General features: G+C 40.0%; 6 protein-coding genes across 6 annotated transcripts; 3 read left to right on the plus strand and 3 right to left on the minus strand.

The window, feature by feature from the left end:
* Positions 1-1,575: 1,575 nt before the first annotated feature.
* ATC70_009386 (uncharacterized protein) lies at positions 1,576-2,783 on the plus strand (the record flags this gene model as incomplete). The annotated part of the gene is made up of 3 exons (XM_064828618.1): positions 1,576-2,421; positions 2,490-2,578; positions 2,633-2,783. The coding sequence occupies 3 exons, from the start codon at positions 1,576-1,578 to the stop codon at positions 2,781-2,783; spliced, it is 1,086 nt and encodes a 361-aa protein (XP_064685820.1).
* Positions 2,784-2,953: 170 nt separating this feature from the next.
* ATC70_009387 (AB hydrolase-1 domain-containing protein) lies at positions 2,954-4,421 on the minus strand (the record flags this gene model as incomplete). Its single annotated transcript, XM_064828619.1, has 7 exons — positions 2,954-3,042; positions 3,104-3,164; positions 3,220-3,245; positions 3,311-3,452; positions 3,511-4,029; positions 4,090-4,341; positions 4,401-4,421. 7 exons carry the CDS (start codon positions 4,419-4,421, stop codon positions 2,954-2,956), a joined length of 1,110 nt encoding a protein of 369 aa, XP_064685821.1.
* A 340-nt stretch (positions 4,422-4,761) lies between these two features.
* Positions 4,762-6,544, minus strand: ATC70_009388 (uncharacterized protein; the record flags this gene model as incomplete). The annotated part of the gene is made up of 4 exons (XM_064828620.1): positions 4,762-4,800; positions 4,853-5,638; positions 5,698-6,003; positions 6,059-6,544. The coding sequence occupies 4 exons, from the start codon at positions 6,542-6,544 to the stop codon at positions 4,762-4,764; spliced, it is 1,617 nt and encodes a 538-aa protein (XP_064685822.1).
* Positions 6,545-6,744: 200 nt separating this feature from the next.
* REH1_2 (zinc finger protein reh1) lies at positions 6,745-7,764 on the plus strand (the record flags this gene model as incomplete). The annotated part of the gene is made up of 4 exons (XM_064828621.1): positions 6,745-7,127; positions 7,183-7,210; positions 7,266-7,502; positions 7,558-7,764. 4 exons carry the CDS (start codon positions 6,745-6,747, stop codon positions 7,762-7,764), a joined length of 855 nt encoding a protein of 284 aa, XP_064685823.1.
* A 61-nt stretch (positions 7,765-7,825) lies between these two features.
* On the minus strand, positions 7,826-8,751 carry RET2_2 (coatomer subunit delta; the record flags this gene model as incomplete). Its single annotated transcript, XM_064828622.1, has 4 exons — positions 7,826-7,959; positions 8,016-8,434; positions 8,489-8,651; positions 8,706-8,751. 4 exons carry the CDS (start codon positions 8,749-8,751, stop codon positions 7,826-7,828), a joined length of 762 nt encoding a protein of 253 aa, XP_064685824.1.
* A 2,864-nt stretch (positions 8,752-11,615) lies between these two features.
* On the plus strand, positions 11,616-14,803 carry ATC70_009391 (uncharacterized protein; the record flags this gene model as incomplete). Its single annotated transcript, XM_064828623.1, has 9 exons — positions 11,616-11,960; positions 12,014-12,301; positions 12,350-12,430; positions 12,485-13,066; positions 13,118-13,417; positions 13,512-14,312; positions 14,362-14,541; positions 14,607-14,731; positions 14,785-14,803. 9 exons carry the CDS (start codon positions 11,616-11,618, stop codon positions 14,801-14,803), a joined length of 2,721 nt encoding a protein of 906 aa, XP_064685825.1.
* Between the last annotated feature and the right edge of the window lie 1,936 nt (positions 14,804-16,739).

Consider the following 16,739-nt stretch of genomic DNA (forward strand, 5'->3'; position numbering starts at 1 on the left):
AGGTTATAACAGGTCAAATTTATGCATTCTAAGCTTTTGAGGCTCAGAACACTGCAGCCTTCAATTAGTGTAGCTTGGGCAAAAATAATTTAATGATCTAGAAAGGTAGCATAATAGGTATATAGAGCATAACAATTAGAATCTAGTTTCTCCTGGGTATAAAATATCTGGGAATATATCCATATTATCTGTGAGTTCGCAAAAATGATGAATGAATCGCATAGGATAGACGAGATCTACAAACAAATAAACGTTTGCCAGCAAATAGTCATCTTTTGTCAAAATCCTCATGATATAGTATAGCTCCAAAATGATATAAATACAGATCAGACTAGCAGCTGTAATCGGGAATAATATCTCTAGAGGATCCATGTTGTAAATCTTTCGTATGTATAATGAGCTGAGGCATACCGCACCCAAACTACAGACGCTATCACAAAGACACACACACACACACACAAGTCAATTTAAGCTTTTGTGTCATTCATCAGAAACCAGTAACTTACAATGGGAAGGCTCCACGAAATGGAAATCTCTTCTGAAATGTATACATAAGTGAACACGATAACCCATATATGGTCATTATGATGACTGAGATGCCTTCTTTGTAGAGCAACTTTGAAACTGCAATATAAAAAATGATGTAAGTTTTTTCCCCTGTTGTGTAATCTACAGTAAATACCTAAATTTGATATCACTATCGTGATGAATAAGGTGTAAAGACAGAGTAACGTTGTTCTTGTTGACACGGATAGATGAAAATACTGGTTGTAGAGTTGCCATATGACGATCAGAGAGAGTATGAATGTTGGGATCAGTGGAATGTACCAGACGTAAGTGCTGTTGCAAAATTTAATCATCCTGATACTGTAATTTAGTTGTGCAATAATGAGAGCTCACCTGTTCTTAAGCCACTCAAACAAGGGACAAATCTGGACAATGAAAAATATCATCATGGACAAAAGAACGAATTGCAAAGTGGTTATGGTGATTACTTTTCGAACAAATGCTGTTGATGGATTAGTGCGCTATCATTCGAGCAAAATCAAGCTGCAGCTCACCTTGTTGCTGAATGCTATTTGAACGGTATACTGAAATGCCCAAAATATCTTGATCAAGATGCCCAGAGCCATAGCGTTGAAGTGGGTCTGGTGGAATAGCTATCGGGTAATGTCTATTGCTGCTACTTATTGAATTATAGTTGACGTTGTTACTCATTCGTTTCTATGATAGCAGAGTGGAGTTTCTATAATGTTTGTTATTAAATTCAACCATGAAGAAGGAAAAAGGGAAAAAAGTATATCTCACAAGTTAAATTTGATTTTTATAAGCGTTGGTGGTGATGGTGCTCTGCAATCTTGACATTTTTAAGGCTCCGTGGTAGCTATAATGTAAGGGGATCAGAGCTATTGTTTAATGTTGTCAACCAATCAGTCCATAATTTCATGTAATCGACTACCCCTTTATTTCCACATCTGTGCTTTTCTTCACCATGGGGATTTATAAATAAAGCATTTATACCCCAATGCTAAGTTTCCTTTTTTCCCTCTTTTTTTCTTTATTTTATCAGCCAGTATGGCAACAGAATCTCATCTGAATGAGAATGATAGCGTTCATCCACTTTCTCGAGTTGCCAATTCCAAAATTGCATCGGTGCTGGATCAGTTGCCTACACTAGATGATGTCTTGCACCGACAAAGTCAACCACCTGTGTGTCTCTACAATTATTACATTGTGCTTCGAGATCGATTGGAATTGGAGATCTTGCTTGATTTCTGGTTGGATGTGGCTCAAGCAAACATTCTGTACAAACGATACGTAAAATATGCCAACAAGAGAGCAAGCACCAAGTTTTCATCGCCAAAACTGCCAAAGCCATCTATACCATCCAACATCTTGGACTGCCATCAGCGACAGAGCAACAATAGTAACTCACATGATGTCCTAACACACATGCTATTACTCCATCCTCGCGCTTCACTGGCAACTACCCTGTATTCGACTACAACCAACGGCAGTCAACCTAAGCGGCCTCCACCCACACAAACAGAGATGGCTGAAGCCGTTGAACGTATTTATCTTCGATATATAGTGCCTAGTGCAGAAAAAGAGATCATACAGCTACCAGCATCCATCAAAGAAAGCATTGGACACCATTTCTATGACAGCGAGAAGAAAGATCCTTCTTTATACACAGGACACCCTGATAATCCCATCATCTATGCACAAGCAAAAGAATATGTGCATCAGCTGCTTGAATCGACGTTTCCTCTCTTTCTGCGCTACAAGGTGTTTATGAACTTGACTCTACCTCAGCAAATAGGTAGATTAGCATGTGGCCTCGTTCTTTTACTCGTAGGCTTTTCACTAGAATTCTCCTTGATCTTCTTGAATATTCATCCCTGGCAGAAACGATTATGGGTAATTTCTAAATACACTTATAATCGCTCCCCTTGTCTAATGAACTCCTTGCTTTGTTTCGTGTGTAGGGAATATTGCCTATTATCTTGGGTGTGTTTTGTGTGATTACCTCGATAGCTGGTATTGATCCAGTCTGGGTGCTTGGATTCAATCTAAGGTAAGTGTGCTATCAGTCGATCTGTGATTACAGGTACTGACATATATGACGTAGTGAAACTGTTCCCTTTCAGTTCAATCATATCGTGCATCGTCGAGTAAGGGTCATTTTGAGAAGAAGATCCATCATGGTATCAGCCATTATCTTATTCACCACGCTCGTCTTCATGATCTTCTTTTGTACTGTTGCCGGAAAACGACTCTAAATTAACTATAAACCAACATTGTACCATACCAAAAAGCAAACCATCCATTATATATACATATATTGTATTTTTCAATAATAAATCAATGCAATTCTTTATAAAAGATAGGGGGTTGTTGATGAGGAGTGAGGGGACAATGAAGAGAGATATAGATACATGTTAGATACAGGTTATTCGATGGACCAACGTTCTGGACTAGATGATTTTTCAGTTGGATGCATAGGGCAGGAAGATGAAGTGAGGGCTGTTGCATGAGAGACTGTAACCATCATTGCAATACGGTCAGTTGGTGGTTACGATTACTAGATTTCGAAACTTACTGTGGTTAATTAAGCCTTGGTCGAAATTTCTGAGACAAATGACTGCGGAAGGCACAGAAACCTATTATTAAAACTAGATTAGTTTTGTGTGTTTCAACTCTCACATGAATACCTGCCAAAATCAAAACTAAATCAACACACACTAGAGCAGAGATTGACAACAGATTAGTCGCAATGCTCCTAGTACTACAAAACCAAGGCACTTACAAAAGAAGGTCAAGAACACCTTGGATCCAATGAATCGATCCGGATTCTGCGATATGGTCACCAGCATGTATATAAAGTAAGCCATACTTGCCATGGAAAGGGCAATAAATAGGTACATGTGCAATTTCCATTCCCGTCGTAACTAAATAGGATTCCAGTTCGTTAGCACCCACCCACATGTTCAAGAGCACTCTACTTACTCCCCAGTATGCCAGTGCTAACATGGCAATCGAAACTAGACAACTTAGCACAACATGTTCAATCAATTCTTTAATGATGCTCGTCTTTGCTTCGTCGGTTGTTGCTTCAGGTAACCATGCGACTATTAATAGCACCAAATATTGGATCGAGAAGCCTATAAAGAAGAAGAAATCGAATTTGAGGAGCATCATAAAGATTTGGTACATTTTGTAGCGATCTCGCATGGCCAAATCAGCCCCAATCTTTTTGTAAATTTGCCAACCAAATTCTAGATATAACTTGTATGCTAAAAAGATGAAAATGATAGAAGAGACCAGCATGACACAAATTTGAGTGATTTCTGCCCATCGTGAAGCATGATAGGCATCTCCTAAAAATGCAATGACTAGATTGACACTGGGATCGTCTGTGTTGCTAAAGAGCGTGGATGATTGATGGTATTGGATGATGGTGTAAGCCGACATGCCCAATTCAAAGGCGACCAGCGCAATCAGTTGAATTGTGTTCTTTTGAAATATCTATGCAAGTATATAGATGAGTATGTTTGTTTACTGCGTCCAACTGGATCTAGAACCTACAGCATCCAGCACCAGAACCACGGTAAATATTTGGGCAATGATGAACAGTGCGAAATAGACCAACAGTGATCGTGCATTTGCATATGCTGTAATTAAAGTCTGGCCAAAAGCCTTTTGGTTTAGTCGTTCCTCATTGATAATGTTGATTTCGTTTGCATGACAGGAAAATATGATGGCTTCAAATATGATGGCTAGAACGGCTTGTAGTAGTACATTTAAAAATATCGCACGTGTCCATGTCGAGTCTCCAAACTAATGTAAAAAGAAAATAAATTTATGTAAGGGATGCTTTTTTTGAACAGGATAGTTACAACTCTAGATATTGTCCACATTTTATAGTTGAAAAAAAAATGAAAAAGAGAGAGAAAGGGAAGAAAAAGAAAGAAAAAAGGCCATAAGGCATGAAATACAGGAGGTACAAGGTCGTTTTTTAATATAAAGTGATTTAGTTAAAAATAGGAGATGATGGCCACTTTTTTTTTTTTTTTTTTTTTTTTTTTTTTTTGTGTGTGTGTGTTTGTCTTTTGTACTAGTGAATATAAGAAATGATACAGCAAAGACGAATCGAGAGAATGATTAGAATGATTTGGCTTTTTTCTTCTGTAGTAAATAAAAAAAAATGTCTGGATGCGTTGTTGTGAAGTGATGGAATGGTGATTTAAAAAAAAGGGTTTAGACAAATTGTAGTCTCTCTTCATAATAATGAATCAACTAAAGCAGAAGTTAGTACAAAAGAATACGACATCTTAATATCGCAACTTACTTTTTCGGGAATCATCTCATGAGCTTCCTTCATGGAATGAATTGTCCTTTCGCCATTATTCCACTCGATATAGGTGAACTTGACCTTGCTATCAATGGGCGATACTTGGACACAGACTTTCTTTACATCAACGTCCCATTCAGTCTGCTTGTTGGGCCATTGATTTGGGAATTGATATCCTAGCTTTACCATGTAATCGGGAATATGCTCCATGTTCTTTTTGAATTTCTTAACTTGAGATGACTCTGGAGCGCTGCTGGAAGTAGCTCTCTTTCTTTTGTTGTTAGGGGTTAGTTGATTGGATTGTTTGGGAGCTGTACTGATGTCAGGAGCGCTGGAATCAGATGAGGTGGAAAGGCCAGGTGTAGCTCTTCTGCTTCTGGTTCGAGGCTCTTCCTCCTCCTCCTCCTCCTCCTCCTCCTCTTCTTCAATTGGTGTTGCCGAGCCAGCCTTATCCTTGCTGCTGGCTGCTGGCGATGTGGTAGCGACGGGTGAAGGTGATCTCGCCTTTGAATCTGGCTTATAAGTTTCATCGTCGGATGCATTGCTGTCATTGTCAGCGTCAATCTTCACTTTGGCTTGATCATTCTGCTGTTGTTCATCCAATAAGGGCTTTAATTCCTCAGTTGCGACTTGAGGGACATTATCAGGTCTCTTTTCCTTGCATGTAGCCCAGTAAGCAGCACATAATTCAGGCACATCAGCGTGCATGGTGGTGGCATTCTCAGTCGTATTTTCAGATGAAGGATATCCCTTCCACTTTACAATGTATTTAACAACTTTGCCCTGTCAAAAAAAAAACTGTGTCAGTGCGTACAAGCATGGCAGTATGAAAGTTGTCTTACTTTGAAAACACGATGGCCAGCAATCTTTTCCACCTCGTATTCCTCTTCCATAATATCATCGTACTCCTCTTCGTCTTCGCTTTCTTGTGCTTTGACAGGCTGCTGTTCTTTACCTTGTTTACCCTTGCGAGCTGGTTCCTTGGTAGATTGCTTCTTCTTGTTATCGGCAATGGGCTTGACAGATACATCGATGTCCATTTCCTCAGTGGTAGGGGAGGTATCAGCAAGATCAGGGGCTCCATTTGCTGCAGTATCAGCGTCATCCTTTTTAGCAGAGGCAATGGCAGCAGAGGCATCTTCTTCAACCTGCTCTCCTTGTCTTTAGCAATTGATTCTTTTCTTTTACATCTTGTTCTTTTACCTTCTTAGTAGAGATACTCGTCTTGGTAGATTCAGCAGCAATACTCTCGGCATCGGCGGAAACAGCGACGTCCTTCGTTTCATTAGCATCCATAGCAGCATTCGTGTTCACAGGCGTGGTAGGTGGTACAGCCTTTTCCTCATTCGTTTCATCTGCAACGCCCTTGGGAACATTAAGATCAATCAAACTAGACAGCTCGTCCAAAGACACTGTTTCCAATGGCTGCGATTCAGATATGATCTCAACAACGGAAGAAGATGTTTCCTCAATAACCTCGCTCACAGCAGCATCAGGTGCAGCACCAGCAGAATCCACAACGGCAGAGATTTTCACTTCTTCTTCCACCAAAGATACCTCCTCCACCAGCACATTTCCATCAATTTCTTGCTTTCTATCTGTCACATCATGTGTAGCAACAACTTGATCTTTCTCTGGCTGTTGCTTTTGCTCTTGTTGGGGTGTTTGCAACGCTTCAACAGACTCCATCTTTTTTAAATAATATAGAGAAAAAAAAGTGAATAAAATATAAAAAGCGTGTTTTTTTTGTCTCAAGTAGTAACAGCATTATACAAGCCCGCCATCACCGCGTATTGATTTGCGTATAGAGTGGTAGCACACACAAATCTCCTTTTCTTTGTTTTTTGTCTCTCCCCCCCCCCTTCCTCTCTGCTAGATACTCTAGAAAAATGACACATCTGGTATTTGCAATATGTCTGTCTACACTGATGGTGATTCATTCCAGGCGCAAGAAATCGCTGAGCGTGGATGGTGCCATGGCTGCATTCATGCTGGGTCTGGTTACGTTTTCATCTGATCTTTGGATGTTTACCGTTGTCTTGTTGACCTTCTTCTTGAGCAGCAGTAAATTAACAAAGTTTAAAGCAAGTAGAAAGCGTGTTTTAGAGGCTGAATATGAGCTCTCTAGTGAAAGAAACTGGGTGCAAGTGGCGTGCAATGGATTAGCAGGTGGTATCGCCGTGGCTCTGTTTCACGTGCTGTGTCAAGAGCAGCCTTATGCGTGCTATGACCAAGCTCGATGGAGCACCTTGCTGGTATGGGCTTACATTGGGTAAGCTGTCACTGACCAATCAATGTACACCTTGAGCTAAAGATTTTGGTCGCAGGCATTATGGCTGTTGTGCTGGAGACACCGTATGTATTGACTGCATGGACATGACATGACATGGATTTCTCATCACCTGTACAGTGGGCGAGTGAATTGGGCATCTTGAACAAAGATTGGCCTATTTTGATTACTCGATTCAAAAAGGTACCGCCAGGAACAAACGGTGGTGTATCTGGATTGGGATTAGCAGCTTCATTAGCTGGTGGGGCATTTGTTGGATTAGCGGGTGCATTGACACTGTATTTTGAGCAACCCTGCCACGGATTTGCTTGGGAGTTGATTGTATTAGGCTCATTGGCTGGTGTAGGAGGTTCACTGGTAGGGGAAATCAACAGCAAATGAGCAATTAAGTAATGTACTAACCATACAATAGGTTGATTCATTACTGGGAGCTACTGTTCAACAAACCTTGTATTCTGAGGATCAAAAGAAAATCGTGCCTGAGTTGACACCAGGCGAAAACATCAAAATCATCAGCGGTGTACCCATCTTGGACAACCACCAAGTCAATATCATGTCTTCATTTATTACTACATCTGTCTGCGCATTAGCAGCACTCTATCTCTACCCAACTGCTTGATATAAAAAAAATGTACTCTTTCTCTTTTTTTGCATGCTTTATTATGGTAAATGTACTGCGATTATTGAGCTGCTGCCTCAGTGGTGGTAGCAGCAGCACCAACATTTTGCTCCTTCAACAAGGCATCAATCTCCTCAGCTTGATAAGGCTCATATTTAACCTTTCCGTCAACAAGTCTAATAGTAGCGAATTCCACTATCAAAACAGAATATCAGTCATCTGTCGCAGCCAAATGCCCAATTTAAACTTACACTTTTCACTTGTCAATGTTGTGCTGTCCATAGTCTTACTCAATACCTTGATAGCTAATGCCTTTGCTTCATCCAATGTCATTTCCTCTTTATGGTCTTGCTTTAAAATGCTTTGTGCAGAAGCATTGTTGGCGCCAATGCAAGTAGCCTTCCAACCACCGTAATTGCCAGAGGGGTCAGAATGATAGAGTTGGAAACCATGGTGTTCATCATAACCAGCAAAGATGAATGACACACCAAAGGGACGCAAACCACCGTATTGAGTATAGCCTTGCTTTAAATCACATAAATTTTGGACGAGTTGTTCAACTGGAATCTCCTCATTGTAAGCAAACAAATAACGTTGTGCGCTGGCTCGTGTCCAATTGATCAAAATGTTGGCATCAGCTTCCATGCCTGCAACACCACAGATAATGTTGCTTTGGAGGCAAACGGTTAGTCTATGCTACAGATAGTACATGCTGGATACTCACTCGTTGACTTTGTAAATCTTTTCAGAGGATGAAGACTTCTCTAACAATTTGGAGGTAACCTTCTTTTCTGCTGCAATGACAACACCGTCCTTGGCCAGGATACCGAGAGCGATACCTGCGTGCGAGATGGCTTCCATAGCATATTCAACTTGGTATAAACGACCTATCTTATAGTTTGAGCACACTTGTCCTTCCTCAAAAGTTATATCGAACAAACCTTCGGGTGAAAAGATGGTGGTTCTGGAATCGTATCTTCTAGCCATGATTTAGTTGTCGACTTTTATATATTTGATGAGAAATAAAAGAGAGGAAATGCTTGTTGGTTTATGAAAATTATGTCGTTTCGCGCTGGCGCGTCCCTCTGTCTCTGTCTATTAGGTACGTAATTGGGTTAACTCGACGTCACCCTGTGATTGAAGGCATGAAATGTGATACCAAATGCTGCCATGAGCGACCATCCCACTGGGTTTCAATGATGCCAGTTGATCCATTCAGTAATTGAGACTAATATGCACTTTTGAGAACACTGCCAGGCTTACGGAAGCTCTAGAGAACAGCTATTAATGTGTTTATGTAAACGCAGATGCTTCAGATGAGTTTAATGCATCGCATATCAGAGTTTATTTGCTCCTCAAAAGGCTCCGGCCAGCTCATATCGCTCAAATTCAACTCTTGGTGTGGGAGATGGCTGCAGTTGCATGTCAATTGATTTCGTTCAAAGCTGGCCTGTTTGCAATGATCAGTACATTTTAGTTTCTATCATCTTCAACATTTAATTAAAAGTAGAGTCTGACATTCACAAGATGCACAGCTCTGAAAAAGCGCAGAACAAGTCGATATCAGCAGCAAGTACGCTAAAAAACATGGACATTTAAGGTTGCGATTACTACCTCGTATTTGTCTCTACAAAAGAGCCTATATGCTATGATCGACCAAGTTGATGTCAATACAGTAATTTCTTGACTAGTATTGTTATCCCTGAATGTAAAGCAGCACTGTAACTTCTTTTTTCTTTAGTTGATAAATGCATTATCCTCAAGAGAAACTTTCATTCTAGAATTTGCTGTTCTTCGTTTTCGCTTTTTACTATTGCTTCCACCACAATTTTAATTTATACTTTAAATTGCCAGGTTTGAGCCAACAATGTCTTCATTTGCACCTTAAAAGACTGTGGCATTCCTGGATGTTGAACGATTTTGCCTCTTTTCACAATTATTACGTATCCACCATGTTTCGATAACTCCAGACGTGTACATGAAAGTTTTGATAAAATCACACCATGTATTCCGATCGAGCGTTGTTCAGTTGAAGATAACAATAATAACTACTCAAACACTTGCATCATTAAAGCCTTTCATGCTTTTCAGTTCAAACAGATGGTCAGCCAAGATATCGTTTAAGTTTAGTAGACAATGGGCCATCCATTTCGCCAGAAATTTCAAATAAAAGTTGATTGACATTTCTTGAATCTTACAAACGCCACCAAAATGCGAAACAGCTGTCTCAGTGCACTGAGATGCTGTGTCAGAGCAGCTTCAGTCATCGCGGCAGACCATTCAATATTATTGGCCAGGAAACCCAAAGCATGCGAAGAAGCTTGGTAAGTGCCATGGACCATACAAGCATGTATATTTGTGATGGTGGTAGCCATTATCTGTTTCCTGGTGAACCTTTTGGCAACGCTCAGTGCCAGTACGTGTCCCACCTCTACTGTGCTATCAAATACTTGGTTTACTAGGTGGTAAATATGCTAATGTCAAATCGAAAGCGGTTCTGTTGCGATCCTGATAAAACGACATGCTATCAACAAGCTCTAATGAGAGCAACAAAACATCATTATCAGAATAGCACAATCGGAGATCGAAATCACTAATCTTCTGGCCATCTGGTCCCTGGATTTGAGATCCCAAAAACCTTTCGATGAATATTACACGACATTATATTACATAATCAATGGAGGTTTTTTTAAACTTTTACAGGCACAAACGAACGAGAAATCCAATGGTGCCACTTTCAAAGCGGTTCCTTTAGTCTGTGGGGAGCAACTGTCAAAAAACTCGAATTACGTTTTTCCAGAAAAAGCTTACAAAATGAGTAATAAACACATTAGGAAACAACACCATATGTTTCTTTGCATCTCTAGGGTCATTTTGAGCTTAGGATTATTATAACAAAAAATGCCGTTTTAGAGGCAAAAAATTGCATTTTCTGAAATCTTCAAATTTTCCCTTGCTAGTACAAGGCAGAAATGGCCAGATTTCGATGATCAACTTGTTCCCCAAAATATTGCTCAAAAGTGATTCATAATCCAATGTCAGGCCGTAGAGCACGATTGCACCTAGTTTTAGGTCGAAATCATGCTTGGTTGATGAGATAAAAACGATCGAAAATCTGGTTTTTGCAGGGATAAAAGCGTTTAAAGAGTGTTTGCTGGGCAATGTGCTTATTAATGTTGGATTTGAAAATTTGTAGTTGTTTATCTTGAAGGAAAGCGGATTGCAGAGTTTTTGTTTCGATGAAAAGAACAATATCTAAAGCGGATAGATCAAGGACGATTGATGCGTATGAATGGTTTAAAGGTTTATGTTTTTAGTTGTTGTAGTAGCATGTGGATCGCAATGCTTTGGGAAGTGTTAGTTACATGATGGTATTCACCTTGGTCTTAGAATGCTTGTATTCGGGTCTGTACAAACTCTTCATCTTTTGTAAGTAACTATAAACTATTAAGCAAAATTTCACATAGTTCAAAAAAAAGCCTGGTTATATTGAAGATGCAATGCTGATAGTAAGCAAGTAAAGCGATATCGTTGGCTCTTTCACACTGGTAGAGAGTGAATGCCGTTTGTCTTTATCTAGTACATTTCATCGCACTGCAGTCAGCATCGGGACGATATAGACGTGCTTCCTGTGGTGATCCATCTTCATTTGCAGCCTTAAATATAGTGTGGAAGGGTCTTCCTCTCATTGGTTGGTGGTTGTTGTTTCGTGTTTTTATTGCGCGTGCAACCGTTTCCTAAATTTGTGCTCCCTCTTTCATGTTTGTTTCTCGCAATATAAAAGATCGAGGTAAGGCCATCATAGACACTATTACTTCAAAGGAAACTTATCAACACTTATTCAAATTAGCATGCATTCAACACCTTCTACACCTACGAGGTCAGCGACTCCTACTCGGCCCACTCGCTCCACAACTACTTCGACTGTTGCTGCAAATGCCAATATACCCTTCGGAAACTCACCTTCTAGACGACAATTAAAAGAAGCAACAGAAGCGAATCGATACATCAACTATGATCCCGAAAAAGAACCCATCAAGGTCTGGTATTTTGCGAAAGTGTCTTCATGTTTGATATTCATCCCTGATTCACAGGCCTACTTGAGGATTAAACCAAATACAGACAGTCAAATGATGGTAGAGGATCCTTACATACAAGTGATGGATCAAGTAGAGGTCTCCATGACACCACCAGAGGTACTTGTATAGCTTGAATATGCACATCGCTCGTAACTAACCCATTTGAATAGAATTCAAATGCTTATAGAACAAGACACAGAGCCTCTGAAAAGTACAGATTCACTCGAGTCTTCAGTGAAGACACAGACCAGCAAACATTTTACAACCAAACAACATTAGATCTAGTTAAAGGCGCATTGCAAGGAGAGAATACCCTAATCTTTGCATACGGAGTGACGAATTCTGGAAAAACATACACTGTCATGGGTAAGCCATCGCAAAACGAGCATGCTGGATTACTACCGCGAGCCATGAATACGATATTCAGTAGCATCAAAGGCAATCAGAGCGAAACAAAGGTAAAGAGGCTAATAGCTGTGGATTCATTTGGACTCACAGCGTGTTAGATCAAACCTGTGATGCACAGTCTAGTGCAGACATATGAAACGCCCACTGACGAGAACAGACATATTTTGTCGACATGCAATGTGAGTTTACTTGTACCAATATGTGCACTATGATGCTCATACAGATACATGTAGGTACAGGATGATGTGCTATTGACAGGAGAGGATAGTAAAGTGGACATTGATACAAACTACGAATACGGAATATGGGTGTCATTTAACGAAATCTACAACGAACAAGTCTTTGATTTGCTGAATACGACAAAATCTGCAGCAACAGCAACAATAGCAAGACAAAAGCGACCTCAATTACAGCTAAAATACGAACAAAAAACTGGCAACAAATATGTGGCAGATACAACAATGGTCAAAGTCAGATCAACGGCAGAGGTGGATGCGGTCATGCGATTAGGGCTACAAAATCGACAAGTGTTTTCAACATTGATGAATCAGGCGAGTAGTCGCAGCCATAGTATATTTACGGTTTATATCGTGCGATGTCCAGTTGACAAGAACAACTTTGTGATTGAGGATCCCAACTATGCTTCATTATCGAAACTATCTGTGGTGGATCTGGCTGGATCTGAGAGATATCGAAACACCAATAGTACAGGGCAGCGACTGAAAGAGGCAGGCAATATCAATAAATCGCTAATGGTGCTGGGGCAATGTATGGAAGTGTTACGTCTGAATCAGATCAAACAAGACATGGGAAAGGTATTTCCGCTACATTATGAAAGTGATTTCGTGCTGATTGTAGATACGTAGAGCCCTACTATGGTACCTTTCAGGCACAGCAAATTGACTGAATTATTCAAAGGTACATTTGAAGGAGAAGGAAAGGCAGCAATTATTGTCAACGTAAATCCTTATGATACTGGATACGATGAAAACAACCATGTCATGAAGTTTGCAGCCGTCGCCAAAGATGTTACAACGCTGAGACAAACACAACCAAAGCTCGATCTACAGAATGTACAGATAAACGCAAAACGATTAAGAACTGGCTTCCAACTGCTGGAGGAGGAAACAAGCGAAGAAGAGGACGATGTCGAGAATGATCAGTGTGTGAATGGTTTGATTGCGCAACTGGATGAATTTCGAGAAAAGGCAAGTGCCATCTCCCGTGGTGATAAACACCATCTAAACTCTGATTCAATAGTGGGAGAATGCTGAGGCTAGAGCAGCGACCATTGAATCCACAGTAAAAGAACAAGCCGCAAGGGAACTGGAAAAGATGGAGAGCATGTATCTGTTAGCACTGCAACGAGAAAATGAAATGATGGATATACAGCTGAAAAATAAGGAGTACTCAGACATGGATTTGTTGAGCAAGCTACAGGAACGACAGACATCAGTATTGGAAGAAGTGGCCGATTTAAAATTGAAATTTGAGGAATACGATAGCACAAAGAACGATTTATTAGCCAAAATAGCTAAATTAGAGAAAGAGAATCGGAAAGAACGAGATCATTCGGCCCACCTGCAACAGCAACTTGATCAGCAAAAGCAAGAGCTTGCTGATGAAGACGAGGATGACGATGATGTCGATGATCGCAGCATGATGAAAGAAAATGACGATCCCAAGGACAAAGATACCTTCACTTCATTCCTAAATCTACGCAGACAATTACGAAAGAGCATCTTTAAAAAGGAAGAGCTTTGCAGAGATGCCGATATCATTATGAGCCAAGTAGAACAGTTTGATGGCGTAACATTCAAGCTAGCCAAAGAGACAAGTATGGGCAGATTGCTGAAATCCATTGCGCTGGAGGAATTTGAAAAGGATCCCTTCCAGATAAAGAATCGCGCCATGCGGTTACTCCAACGATATGCACAGCTACCAAAGTCAGTGAATGATATCCCGCCAAAAGACGCATTCTCAAACATGGCATTGGAGGACTCATCTACGGATATTCAAGATTTAAGAGCCGAGAATGCAAAGCTGAAGCAGAGGATCAAGGTAATAAGCATAGATAAGGGAGCGTGCTATTGTAATGACATTGTACTAGCATTTGAATAACAGCCAAAAGAGACTGAAGAAAGCATTTGAAAAGACAAGCATCACAATCACAGCCTCTGCATCGACCATGGGACAAGATGAGATGTCAATAATTGAAGATGATAGTGATGTTGTCAATGACGCTACCAACTCCAACGACCAGCACCAACATCTGGTAGCCGCCAATGAGGTAATATTCAATACAATTATGCAAAAGAACGTCAGGAATTAACAAAGTGGGGGAACTATTAATAGGATTTTTCCTCCTTGAAAAGACAAATAACCGACGATAGTCCTTTTGATACAGAAAGTGTTGAGGATGACTATGAGAGTGATTTAACAGAAAAACTGGGTCAAGTGAGACGACAGAAACGCAGAAGGTATAGTGTCACCTTGCGAAACGTTATGGCAGCATCTAATAACGCTCCTACAGAAAGCTGCGTGCACGTTAGAAAAAATAAATTAAAACGTACATCCGAAGACATCAAGAATTTGCCAAGGCGATGCTACAAACATAAAAAGGGCTCTTTACTAGTCCAAGCCAGGACACCCTATACTCTAAATGATATCACACCTCTCCTCCCCCCCACGCCATAATTTTGTATAAATAATTCCAATTTTTTGACCCTTTTTTAATTCAACATACTTTCTTTCATCCATTGACCAAAAGCAAAATGATTTCCACCGTCTCCCCTGTCATGAACAATCCCAAATGTTATTCACGTTCTACCATCAAATCAAAAGTCTCCCGACAGAATCAGTTACATCAAATGTTCAGTTCGTTTAAAAGGGCCCTGACTGAAAGACGAAACCACCAAGAAAAGAGACCTCAGGATGGCAAAACAAACCCAATGGAATAAATTCACATTACATTTGTAGCATAGCATAAATATATACACTCTCATTGAAATAGTCTCTTACTGTACATATCAATAAAGCTCTCTTTTAATTCTTATCATAAGCATGTTTGAATAGACCATCATTACACTATATCAGATGGCATCGTATCACTACATTGCATGTTTATCGTAACCATGATACACTGGCCTGTTTACCGGTGATTCGGTTGAATTCTATTGACATATGATGGTTATGCAATGCTACTATGCAGCAAGTCCATTTCATACATCTACCGCTGTTTCAATGATAAGGCACTAAAAGTAGATCATTTTCAGAGAATGCTAAAATAGTGTTCTCTGATCCTCCAACCCAATGTATACTTGCTACATTGCAAATAATTTTTAGTAGTAGATACAATTATGAATATAGTTTCGTTCCATGCTGGTTTCAGCAAGTGTTGTATGTATCACATTACACCAAACAGCCCTGACTCAGGGAGGAGACACGGCAGTCAATCGCCGTACGTTGATCCATCTGACATGAACAAGGCTGTATCAATACATTTTCTATTAATAAAAACTGATAAACACACAACGATATAAACATAAATGCATACGAGTCTCAATATGCCAAGATTTTTTATGAATAGAAAGCAGCATCAACATTTATGTTTAGATTGTAATGGCACATTTTACAAGCAAATGCTGATATTCAACCTTGTTGAGAAACATGTCCTCTACCGAAGCGCCAAGATTTATTGATGTGATCTACTAGCACCATACACAATGGTATCAAGTGTGAGCCATTTCGTTGCGTTAGATTGGTAAGGATTGGTTACGATTGCTCAAATTCTGCCTCATGTTGCTGAATAAGGTTTAGTGGTATAGAAATCGAACCGATGAAGGCAGTTTTTCTAGGCGACGCTTTATTGCTCATGAGCAGAAATACTATTTTGAATAAATTAAGGGCAACATTTGCTGTGAAGAGTAATATATCCTGTATTCAGGTACACTTCAAGCAAAAAATACCGCAATTGAGTCTTTTGTCACTGTATCGAAGATGCGCACTGGTGCCATTTTATGAATAATTAGACTCGAGAATCGAGTTTCATTTTCTCGATTAAGATCACCATGCCTTCATATCGCTGCTCAGTGCAATAAGTTGCATCATTCACATCATGCAACCCAACAAGCACCACACAGGGCATTCACACAGAGTTCCAGCTGATCGCCCTCAAAGCAAGGCATGTAGTTACCCCGAGCCAATGTTGAATCGTCGATTATCACTAATAATCATTTATCTCGTTGCTACTAGTCTACGCAGTTTCCTTTAAGCAATTAACGAAACAATTGGAAGACTACCAGAACTGAACAGACCCTTCAAAATGATAGAAGATCTCAAAAATACACAGAAAATGCACTTTCTAAGGCCTATTCCTCGTTATACGGTTGATTCCTCGAGCTTAAACCAAGTTTGAACTATGTTTCCATCATAAAAAACGCATTCTGTACCATTTTCGCGAAACATTTTGACACTTTTTACCGCCAT

This window comes from Mucor velutinosus (assembly GCF_035048745.1).
Source record: "Mucor velutinosus strain NIH1002 chromosome Unknown tig00001563, whole genome shotgun sequence".
Taxonomy (NCBI): Eukaryota; Fungi; Mucoromycota; class Mucoromycetes; order Mucorales; family Mucoraceae; genus Mucor; species Mucor velutinosus.